This window comes from Vanacampus margaritifer, chromosome 8 (genome assembly GCF_051991255.1).
Source record: "Vanacampus margaritifer isolate UIUO_Vmar chromosome 8, RoL_Vmar_1.0, whole genome shotgun sequence".
Lineage (NCBI taxonomy): Eukaryota > Metazoa > Chordata > Actinopteri > Syngnathiformes > Syngnathidae > Vanacampus > Vanacampus margaritifer.
In genome coordinates, this window is record NC_135439.1 from 10,454,283 (window position 1) to 10,466,909 (window position 12,627).

Sequence of the window (12,627 nt, forward strand, 5' to 3'; positions counted from 1 at the left end):
CTTGCTATACTTTTTTTCTGTGAATCTCTTATAATCTGGTTCTAGGGGCAATCAAGCACTTATTTTAAATTTGAAATGCAACCAAACCAGTTTCGGACATTTTGTCTTGGAAGTTAATGTTTGTACAATCACACCAGATCACAGTTGGAGATGTAATGCTTCGCTTGCTTTGGTCTATTTATTGTTTTCAGAAGAAACATCGAGGACAGCTGGCCCAACGGGCTCGTTTCAACGTGCGCATGTGGATGATCATCCATCTTTTAGTCTAGCGGCTAAGAAAGGTTGCTTTGTGTGAATTTTGGGGCCCGCAGCAGGGAAATAATGGTGGCTCTGTGAAAGGAATACCCCAAAGAAAAATAACTAGTAACAACTAATGTGTATTATTTCCAGTTGTCTGAAAGCATCAAATTTTAAGCTGAATATCCTCTCAAGCAAGCACTTGGTGTAAACTACTTTAATTAACTCATGTACAGAGAGTGTGGTCCTCGTGGGTTCTAAGGATTTATATGCCCAGAATATCTTTGCTTATACATGTGCCTTGTTTTATGGTCCCTGTAATGGGTGTACTCAAACAGCAGTCTCGAATTAAGCAGTGTCTTAATTTCTTCCCATTGTAGTATGAAGACCAGAATGAGTCAAGCAAGGGTCGCTGAAAAAAAAAAGAGAGACTATTATCTTATTGTTTTGGATCCTAACGTTCAAATGAAGATAGCAATTTTACCCTTATTAGTATATCAGTTGAAAATAGATTACCACTCCCTCCAACAATATCCATATTGCATTTGATCACAAATAAAATTTAAAATTAATTGGGCTAATGTGCTTACAAGATTTGTGTTTATTTGAAATATGACAACATGCATAGTTAAAATGGGGACAAATTATAAAAAGGGACCAATAGACAAGTATAAATAACATTGGAATGATGGGATATTAAACGATTTATAAAACACTATTAAGGCAGCTAACGGCACTTCCTGCTACTACTCTTATTTTTACCACTTCCGGGGCACAACTTAGTGGACTGACGCTAACTTTTTACAACAGCAACAAGTTCACCGGCTGGTCAAAACTAATGAGCAGCCTTGTTTAGCGGGCTGCATATACACACTTTCATTCTATGAAATATGAATTATAAAAATGTTGAACTCACTTCATAATCATCCCTTGGCATTTAAATCATGAATGCACAGTGGTACCTTGACTTGGAATTGGAATTCTGAGACGAAAGAAGGGGGAACATATGCCGTTACCTGATTTGAAATTGGGGTGCGTTCAGACAGCAATGAGGAAGAAACAACACACAATTACCAACATTTCTGCTCAATTGGTAAGTGTATAACTTCTTTGATATTCAATTGATTTTACATCCTAAACAACTAAAACTTCAACCCAATAACATTTAGTGTTATAGTAACACTCCATTCCAAATAAGTCACTCATGCTACCAACATAGCAGCCGTGGCTAACATTGGCTTGTTTACAGTGCTAATGCTAGTTAGTTTAGCATTGTGTTGAAGCTGAATATCATCACCCTCCTAGAATAATTGCCTAGTCTTTTTTTGTTTTGGTTTAACACCCCTCCGAAAAAAACACACACACTAAACTAAATTTAATACTTGATCCTTTCATTTCAGGGGTAGAGTTTAAAGATCTGTTTAACTCGCCAATTTTAGCAGAACTGGCCACCATCTTTAACCTGTTTAAGGCAAAAATATATACTACCTGTATATATTTTTTTCAAAATATGACTTGGGCTGTTATTTTAAGAAGGTGACGATATGCATTATGTGACTGTGCACTTTTATAACTGCATGCTATTTTTATTATGTCCATGTTTGAGGTTGTTAATAAGGAGCCTGGCTTTGGTCAGTAACTCAAGGCGGGAGGAACTAGTGTAGTAAGGCTACAGTTAACTCTTGCTTGACATTGCAGTATTTAACTTAACCAATTCCCCTTTAAAAGGTAAGTAGTATAAGCAAGATTGAGATATGTACACCACTGTTAGATTGCGGCTGAGTCATGGAACTAAATTCAAGGTACTACAATACTATCTCAGACTATCAAGATGATTCACTTTGCATCTGTCTTTTTGCTTCACAGTTTTTCATTAACCATTATGATTACTACACTGAATCCTTGAATGAATGGAGAGATAGTAACACTGTATACACTTAAAAAAAAAAAAACAGCTTCTGGAATGTTTAATGCCACTCCTGTGTTAAGGTATACTGTGAAACGAAACATTAAACATAAGAGAATTACTCACGAGTGTTTATTTAAAACAACCACAAAACTTTGCCTTAAATTCCACTAGCTTAATGCTAACACATCATGGGAAATACCATAGCCAGACTACCGAATAGCATCTGGGTGAATAACTGATAATATATAATCACAACCAGGAATATATTCTTCCTTCTAAACAAAGATCGACTGATATTACTGGGCTTACTTAGGTGCTGAGACCATCTAGGTCTGTATTACACTGCCCCCAAGTGGCCGAGGTGTGCATACTTGCCGGAACGGCACAATGTCCATTGAATGGAGGCAAAAAATGTAGCAAAAACATAATTTCTTTACATTCTCTTGAATTATGCCATTACTGTTTAACTATGTATGTTTTTATGGAAAACAATATCACAGAGAGAGGATTTGCATTCCCTAAGGGTCAGTCAGAAGTTGTGACTCATCTGTTTGGAGTATCAAATTTGACCTTGTTGTCACATGATGTATCTGCAGCTGTGACAACATGTCGCATCATCCAAGTGAGTCAATGTGTGTGTATGCTTGTGTTACCTTTTAGAGCCGGAAGTACAGGTGTGTGTGTCAGCAGACAATAGACAAGTCCAACATGGCCTTCAGTGTCTGGTCACATGCACATGAATGTTTGGATCTAATGTCAGATGGACATTGGTCGGGACTCGGAAGTAATGGGGTACAAATATTCAATTTGTGAATAGATTTTTTTATTTATTTGTACTTTAATTTTTGGGCTTTTATTCCCTACATTTGAAAATATATCTTTACTTTCTACTCCTTACTTTGCCCAAAGGTTCATTACTTTTTCCAACCTGGATGGATAAACAATGCAATAGAGACAGTTGATCTTCATGACTGCATGAATAAGATCTTGGGGATTTATAAGGAGGGAAATACGGACAGCAACAACATGGAGGAATATATATGCATGAGGAGAAAACGTAGAGTTTTTAATCTGGATTTAAATGCATTCACACTTGGGGACGACATCACTCATTTTGGCATCTTATTTCATTTGCATGCAGCACAACAGTGAAATGCTGCTTCACCGTGTTTGCGTCGAACTCTGGGCTCCACTAATTGACCTACAGACCTCAAAGCCCTACTGATTTTCTAAACATAATAAAATTATTTTAAGGTTCCTTATATTAGTTTTTCTCACCCTTTATTGAGCCAAATAAACATCAGAAAAAGCGTACGCTCACGCTAATTATGTGCCTTCTGATGTCAAGTGGAAGAGCATTTAATTGTTTTCTTTGCAATCCAGTTTGCAGTAAATATCCGAATCTGAAATTTCCAGTGACTAAGTGGTGTTTGCACTCCAAACAGATTTGTCGCAGCCCTGTGCAATAAACAGTCTGTGTTTGACAAGAGGAGCTTGTCTTGTCTCAACGTCTATGGGGAATTTGATCTGAACGTGTATATTGTACACCAGGTGGTTCTGTGTTCAAATCGCCATCCGGAATGTCAAGTCAACTGTTCCTTACACGTGCTCTCATTGGGACCAAAATAGTCGATTAATAGCTTTCTCTTAATTTAGCCGGGCTCAAAGCTCAGCTGTTGCACAGTTCTGGCAACAAGGAAAACGGTTGAATGCACTTCCGCCCCATATTTCTCCACGGGCGGGCAGAGAGACGTCTTGAGCATAATCACTCAAATATGAAGACAGGAACTAAGTGCTCAGTGTACATTATCTTGACAAAGGCACTTGACTTCAAAAGGATTTAACCAATTGTATTTTACAACTACAGTACATCTATAAAAGTTTACAATGGTAATGGTTGCCAACATGAGTTGCGCATGCTATTTAATTTCAAAATTGAATTAAACTTATTTTGTTACAAACAAAATTAATTCTAGATTTTTTTGGAAAGGGACAGTGTGCAGATTTTTTTTCTAGTGGTGAACTAATAGAATGCAACGACCGACGCTAGAAAAGTATGCCCACTATGTGGCCTCACTACACGGCTTTTTGATTAATATTGCGCTTGTGGAATATGAGTTAAGCACAAGGGTTATTAAAGTTCTCGGAATGTTTGTTTTATATTACTGTTTAACCCATTAAGGCCTAAAGCGCCTGGCAAAATATGTCTCTAAAAACTATGAGTCACTTCATAGTCAACCCCCAAAACGAAAAAAAAAAATCCTGGAAATTCAACAATATTGAAAAATACTAATAATCTCAGCTCCTGAAGCAGATAGAAACATAATTCCAAAAACATTTAAGAGCTTACACTTGTGGGCACAAACACAAGTTTTATTATTATAAACCTTCAATATATATATATTTTTAAATCAACAAATGTCGCATCTGCGGGTATATTTAGATTCAACACCGGTGTGCATAGTGGGAATAACCTTGGGGAATCGAGTGGTAATTATTCATCGTCCATTCCGTTGCAAAGCCGTTGAAATTTTCAACATCCTCATTAGTCAGGTTTCCATCCAATTGTTTAGAATTTTTTTTTAAGCAAATTTACTGAAAATCCGCAAAACGGACATGCGACTTATGCCCGTTTCCATCTTTTCTTCTTTTACAAAGATTGAGAGGGGACTCCGCCACTGTAGGTGGCAGTATACACCATAGACATGGGATCCACCAGTAATTTAAAAGAAGAAAAGCAGGACGCGACTGCGCCGTGTGATGACGTCTTATGAGTTTGCTTTTGTAATTGTTGATTAACCGTAGCGTTTCTTTGTTGTTTTCCATCTTAAATTGCATAATATTCACTTCTTTAATTAATTCCAAAAATATTTCTGTTTCGTAGTCCCCACAAACATACCTTACTTTATCGTCCGCCATTGCTTTGGCTACTACAAATGTATGTGTGACGTAAAATCCGATCTTGTCAGTGTTTATTGGCAAAACCTGTTTCCATAGCCAAAATTCACATTTTCCTTTTTTTTTTAGTACGCTTCAAAATCCACGGCCTCCAAGCATAAAAACCTTTTTTGATTTTCTAGCGTTACCATTCAGTTTTTTTTCTCTCGCATTTCTTGAAAATTTGAATAAAAATGGGTGGATAAGAAACCCCACTATTGTCTACAAACATATTTCTTAACAATATGCCACTGTCGACTGGTTACACTGATTTGAATTTCTCCCGCGCTGTCGTCAATCGCGTCATTTATGCCATTAATGCTGGAATAAAATTTGAGGACATGCTACGAGGCCCACGTCACCCTCTCGCGTATATTCTGATGCATTTCATCGGCTAAGAGACCAAGAATTGGTCTAAACAAAGCAAAATGGCTTTAAAGGGAGAAGAGCGCTGGGGCGCTTCCGGCTTTAAAGGTAGAAACGCGTATGCCCGGCCTTAATGGTTAAATAAAAGGTGAATGAAGAGCATGTTTTTGGAATTTCACCAGGAGGGCAGGAGTGGGTCAATACCCCCGTATGGAATTTCTTTGAGATCGCTTGTCAAAAACTTTGTGTGTGGCCTCTGAATGTTGAAATTCTTTTGTGAAAGCATGTAAAGCTTGTAAAACATGTTCTGTTTGAGAGATAATAAAATGAGAGGAGGGCCCTTTTCATCAGGAGTGCTTGTGGCTGATGCTATAGGACCATTTCTTTTGTAAAATACATTATTTGACTTTTCCTTTGTCCTAAGAGCAGATTTTGCTTTAACTTTGACGCCAACTCTTAGCATAATATGACCAAGTATAGATAGATATTCATTGATACTGTCTTTTAATTTTGCTTAACTTTTTTTTTCTTTTTAATCAAAATGCATCAAATTGGTGCATATAAATATTAAGTACTGCACATTTTCTTCCAAGGGAACATGCCCCTGTACCCTTTAGAGTGCTTGTATACTTCTCACCTTTTTCATCCCTGACCCGTTTTCATGCCTGGAAAGCACAAGATTTGACTACTTTAAAAAAAAAAAAATTTTTATAAATCACCACATCCACTGTTTACTTTAATGCCTCTATTGCACCGTTTTATGCCTTTATATTTTGTGTTTGAAAATCTCCCCGTTTGGGTAAAAACGGTTGGATTTTGCTGCTTAATTTATATTCCACAAACACATTCATCAGAATACTGTGTTTAGACTAGTGGTGCTGCATAGAACATATCATTGTAAAAATATTTGGGTGGACTTTTTATTATGGTAGTTTCACATAAATTAAAAAAAAAAACATTTAAAACTGCTTTCAGTCACCATATATTGAATTAAAATAGCTTTGTATAGTTGATGTAAATAGTAAATTTTTTTTAATACACCCATATATTTTATATACCGGTATGTTAAGATGTGATAAGATGCATTGTACTACTTTCCAAATGAGGCACAATGAGGAATAACATATACATTATGCTGTTATTACCTAATACAAGTGTTTAGCAGCCAGATGACAAAGCGCTGCGGTAGAGGGGAAAAGCTCATGACCATAAAAGCTGAGAAGAGGAAGTGAGTAGTAGGTTATAAAAAGAACATAGACGCTGGGAGCTTTAAGATAACATAGTTTATGAGAGTTTGAGGAGTTTATGAGAAAAAAATATTCATAGTGAGATACCGCGTCGTCTAAATAAATCGCACGAAATAAAAAGATCCGTGCCATACATCAAATGATGATAAAGATCTGCTATTTGCCATGCAGGGTGTTTGCATAGTGACCGGGCTCTTGCTGTTATTTTCTTTTCTCACAATTTATGGTTTAACACGGCAAATTCCCAGTTGGCAAATAAATGCAGCCTGTTTACAGCCACTGACATAACAGAGACGGCTCAGCTGATTTGGTTTAGTTGTTAGCAACTGTGCTAATCTCAGTGACTCGAGCAGCTCCCGTCTCAGTGGAAAAATACAGCAGGGAAGTGGTGTATACCTTGAACCTTTGTCAGAGCCAAACACTTTTTCAAGCGCGGCCGCATGGTGTGGAGCGCAGCGTCTGGCAACGAGGCGGCACAGAGAGAGGAACCACATCAGCTTTGATTCCCACTCTGGCTCCGCTCATGATTTTTTGTTTGTATAGAGAGCCTGCGGTGCATCCATCCGAGAGGAATACTGATCACTTTGTTGTTGCTGTAAGCAACTCTCGGGGGAGGGGGCTTTGTGATGGAGGGGTAAGTGCTCGCTCTCTTTTCGTTCCATTCCACACCGCTACATGCTTGACTTTTTAATTCTAAGACGCGCCTTTTTTGCCGTAACGGTTGCCACGGCTTTTGGAGAAGCACTTGTTGCTGGTGGAAACTTTCCATCGCTGGTAATCCAGCAAGTTTAAGCTCAACCAATAAATTAACAAAGAGCTCGTGTGGTGCCAAATAGTCGTCAGCTGAGTAATTTTGTCTTGAATGCATACATCCGTGTTCCAAATATTTGTCCATCCTCATCCTAAGGAGCGAGACGGATGCTTGAGATCAAATTGCGCCCCTTTTGTAATTCATCTCCTTTTGAATATGCCAAGGGAATTCCTGAAAGGAAGCGGCCGTGAAGCGGCCGGTCAAGGCAACAGTCTGGCGAAGAAGACTCAGCTGCTGGACCGCGGCAAGTGGGCAAACAAGTTGGAGTTCCTGCTGGCTGTGGCAGGGACCCTGGTGGGCTTGGGAAATCTCTGGAGGTTTCCTTATTTGTGCTACAAAAATGGGGGAGGTGAGCCTATTCTGGTCGCGCGTTCTCATTTCCTGTTTCCTGCTTCGCAGTTTGCATTCATCAAACGCAGTTAGTCATAATGTCGATTGAAATGGTAAGGAAGGCAGTTTGGTTTGAGAGAAGTGCGCAGAGGGCGGCAAGGTCAAGGGAAATAAACAAATGATGAAGATGTTTGGAAATATGTTGATATTTGTGTTTCCCTCTTCCCAGGGGCATTTTTGGTTCCATATGTTCTGTTTCTTCTGTCCTGTGGTATCCCAATGTTCCTCCTGGAGACAGCCATGGGCCAGTATACGTCTCAGGGATGCATTACATGCTGGAGGCATTTCTGCCCTTTGTTTGAAGGTTAGTACTGTAAGACGTACTGAATTTTTTAACATGAACCTACATAATTTAGCAGGTGTCCGACACTGTCCGATAGTGTTTGTGTCATTTCTGCAAATCCCCAAATTATTTGCACCTCTTTTATTCATTGAATGGGTATCTTTTAGCTGGAAATTTTACGGGGAAGTGACTGGAAGAAGTTCTGTGAACAAGGGGAAAAAATCATCACATTTGACACATTTTTACAAGATTCATATCTTTAAATCATATCCACCATTGTTGAAATTAATCAATTAATCGACAATTAATTGACAACTATTTTAACTCCGTCACTCCCACTCCCAGCCATTTTCACTGAAGCAACCCCCTTCGCTCCCAGCTGGTTTACTGGATTTTGACTGATTTCGCAAGGCCCACAGAATATTGTGTTTCATTGCGAAAAAAAAAAAACTTGGAACCTACCAAAAAAAAGATTAGATTCTCATCTTTCAAAAAAAAGTATATTTTTATCTGTTTCCATTTTGCAGCAATTAGCATTAGAATATAGCTAAGTTTCAGCATTATTTACAAACATGTTAAAAACACTAGGGAAAAGAGCTTTTTTGCAACATGGCTCTGGTTGATCTCTTATACTCTGCTGCCACCTGCTGGCCATTTTTGTAATAACTACCATTGCTTTAAGCAACCTTTTCAGGCCAGAGTCTGCATCAAAGCCTTCCGTATGCTCTAGCATTAAAAAAAACAAAAAAAAACGTATACATATGTTTTAGGGACCTTGACAATATTTAAAATAGAATGTTTTTGGCGTGAATTTTTGAAGCAAGTTGAAATTTGAACGGTGTAAATCGGAAGTATTATATGGGAGTTGTTACGCGGCAAAAAAGTGTGGAGAATAAAAATCTCATGTGGGAATGCTTTGGAAAAAAAAATGTTTTGGGATACACTTTAATGCAAAATAAATTATCGATAAATCAATAGAATAATCAATTACAAAAAATACTAACTAAATAAAAGTGCACATTAACTGAAAACCGTTAACTTGTACAAACATGGACAGCAGATGGACTGGACCTAAAACAAAAGCGAAACAAACAACTAAAAACCCTCCCAGTCACGGATTAAAAGTGTTCTGTGTCCTGAGACCCTTTCAAAAACGGCTCCAAACTCAAAGAGCTCTATTGTGTGAGCGAATGACCTCGCACAGCCAACACCTGCGCGTTCTCGCAGATGAACATCAAACCTGAGAAACCCGTGTGACTGACCACACCAGGTGTCGTTCACACTGCACATTTTAATACTCTAATTCACTCCAGCCTCTTGGGTGTCGAGTTCCACGCATGTATACGTTGACCTCTGCTTCAACTGCAGAGGCATTGTTATTTCCCCAATTTGCGCGACGCATTCTGTCGCCCATGAAGTAGAAATTTGACAGTCACGTGAATGTCACTCCGGACCATCGTGCTAGTTACAAACAATAGCACTTTACTAGTACTGTGTGCCACTTCACAAATAGGAGATTGCATGCAAATGGGAAATACAAAATGCAAATATATTTTACAAAGTGGCGGCCACACACAGGAAATCTGAGTTCACACAAGATTTAGGAAGTAGAGCGTCGATTCCCACCATGCATGTACCTCACAGAAGATAAACTCCTTTTTTAAAATTTTCAATTGTTGACTTTATTTCAGTTCAGCACTTGATTTAGTTTTTGACGTCACAATTTGACGACAAATTGCTTCAACTTTGTTTGCTGTCTATTTCATGTGCGGTTGCGTTTATCAATGAAGTAAGTGTGTTACTTGATAACCATGTGGCTTTTAAACCTCACATGCATGACCTCCATTTTTCTAGATCGAAACTTTGAGGTTTTAGTACTTTGCCGCAGGCAAATGGGAAACGCACTATCTAGTGTCACAGTCATTCAGGCTCACATTGCCTTGGCCTTTGGAGTTATCTTCGATAAATGATGCTCTCTTTGGGATGCGCTGTATGTCCTTTCACGCAAAAGTTCAAGATAGTATTTTCACTTTGTTGAGAGGTTACACACTCATAAATTTAAATTAAGTTTAGGCAGAGTATAGCACAGACATCGGATAGATTGACACGTGAATTTCGAATTGCTACTGCCACCTGTGGCCGAAAAATGAAAGTACACCCCCCCTTCTTCACGTACTCAATGCACACACATGCGTCACATCTGCAGACAGAGGGCGGGAAATTGGAACCCAAATCCAGTATGAAAACTATTGGTCCAAGGCTTGCAGGAGTACCCTTTGTTAATCTACTAATTAGAAGATGAAATGATTAAAAAAAAAAGGCTATTGTAAAGATATTTTGGGGCAAATTGTTAGAACAACTTTAACTGGTGTTTGAATGTCATTATCTTTGACTTATGTTGTAAAAAAAAAATAATAAAAATCGGCTATAAATCAGCCAATTTTTGCAGATAGAAAAATAGCTAATATCACCCAATTAACTTGTTCGGCCGATTAATAAGAAAATTGAACTTTGTCCATTGCTACATAATTTTTTTTTTCGGGGGGGGTAATTGACCTACATTGCAGTTATGATTGAGTGTGATGGAACATTTGGGCCATACTAGAAATAAAAAGGATCATAAAGTTATGAGAAAAACATGATCATAAAATCACAATATCATTAAAAAGACACTGCATCATGACTTCATGTCGGGGAAAAATATTTAATAGTATTCGATTGGTTGAAACGATTTATGGATTAACATTGATGCAATTTCAAACACTTTTCAAATTGTAAATATTGTTACTACCGCATTTTGCGTCCCCTCCGCTATGTGCCGCAAAAACAAAGAAGAAGAGCATGGTTAGAAAAAGAAGAAGAGGAGAGAGGAAAACAGGAAATGACTCAGAAGAAAAAAAGACATCAGACATTTGAAGCCCACGGTGCTGGAAACATGTCGGTTGGCAGAAGAGATGCTGACTAGTTTCTCACCTCGAAGAAGTGAGGGTGTATTTCGGTTACAACAAGTCTGCAGATGGAACTTGAGGAAACGGTTCTATACCCTGACATGCTTGCAGGGAATGTATACACCAGAGAGGGGGAGTCTTGAATGACAAGTGATTCATCCCACCCAAAATTCTACACCAAGAAAATTTTGTTGTAAAGTACTTAGCTAAATATATGACTGCAATTTTAACCATTTTGTTTTCATAGAATATTACATGAATGAAAAAGTATTTTGGTTGTTGCGGTATGCAAGGTTGCTTATAGATTTTGTTTTCAAATGAAAAGCTTGTTGCAATGCACTGGCGTGTACTGTACAGAATAGGCGATTTTTATTTAGTTTATATTTATTTGAGGTATATTAATTTGTAACCATACGCAAGTGTTATTGATCACTGTTTTCACGATTATCTAGTCTAAAAAGTTAGCCTAAAACCGAATGATACGGAAACTGAAGCAATATTTCCAATATATCAGTTGTCCCCAACATTTTTTCCACCATTGACCAATTCATACAAGTCCATAACGTTCGCTGAATGATTGAAATGAACGCACGGGGTGATGCTGACTGAGAACAGTCAAAAAGTTGCGCATGCAAATTGGATGCGTTCCAGGAAATGAGTTGCTGAGTCGCACATTGTACGAAAATTACAGTTTCCACTCTATATGTTCAAAAAGAGGCTGGATAAAATATAAACTTAAGTCATTATACTGTGTTGCCTTGAGATACATGTTTAATGTCTCAAAGCATCCGTCCCCATTGAAATGAATGGAAATGTCATTAATCTGTTCCAACCTCAGACACAAACAAACAACAGTGACTCTGCAAACTTCAGTAAATTGTGTTTTCCACTGCACAGGCTCAACTAAGCACTACTGGCCTTTAATTAGGCATGGTTGTTTTTTCTGGAAACTAAATGAGCCCATAAATCAGAACCAGACATGCTAACAAACGACAATAGAGGAGAACGGGAGTCTCTTGCATTTACTTCTCAGCATGTGGCTGTTGGCCAGGAGACTGAGGTCAGCAAGGAAAGGTTAAGGCGAAGATACTGCCATTAAAACTGCAGACATTCAAAGCAACCTTTTTTGAACCCTAAGAAGAAAATCCCTCATTGGCTTGATGCACACCTCCAAAACGCTGCCTCTGCTGGGTGCAATGGGGCCGAGTGGAACGTTCAGTCCACCGAGGGGAAACGGCTACACATTAGAAACATGTTCAGTTGCTTCTACCTTTCTCTCTAAGGAATCATTACCTGCGCTGACTGCTGGTTGTTTGTGTACCTTTGTGTTTTAATGGGATGATGCAAAAACTACAAAGCCAAATGTCACCAAAATTGATGGAAGATAACATGCGTCGAAGATTCATTTTATTCATTGTGGGAACGCTGAAAGATTTCATATCCATTACTTTTGTTATCATTCGTCATTATGAAGTTTTTACTCCATTCTGTATTCAGAA

The 12,627-nt window shown here is 38.3% G+C and overlaps 1 protein-coding gene across 3 annotated transcripts in view; it reads left to right on the forward strand.

The window, feature by feature from the left end:
- The first annotated feature begins 1,033 nt into the window (after positions 1-1,033).
- LOC144056989 (sodium- and chloride-dependent GABA transporter 2-like) overlaps positions 1,034-12,627 on the forward strand; it is a 28,468-nt gene continuing 16,874 nt past the window's right edge. The window contains exons 1-4 of one of the 3 annotated variants that reach the window (XM_077574169.1): positions 1,034-1,330; positions 7,240-7,330; positions 7,672-7,856; positions 8,067-8,201. In XM_077574169.1, the coding sequence (XP_077430295.1) occupies positions 7,323-7,330; positions 7,672-7,856; positions 8,067-8,201 (328 nt within the window). In that variant the 5' untranslated portion in view covers positions 1,034-1,330; positions 7,240-7,322. Of the gene's footprint in view, positions 1,331-7,085; positions 7,331-7,671; positions 7,857-8,066; positions 8,202-12,627 lie in introns of those variants that run through there. The other 2 variants (XM_077574172.1, XM_077574168.1) reach the window with 2 other exon arrangements.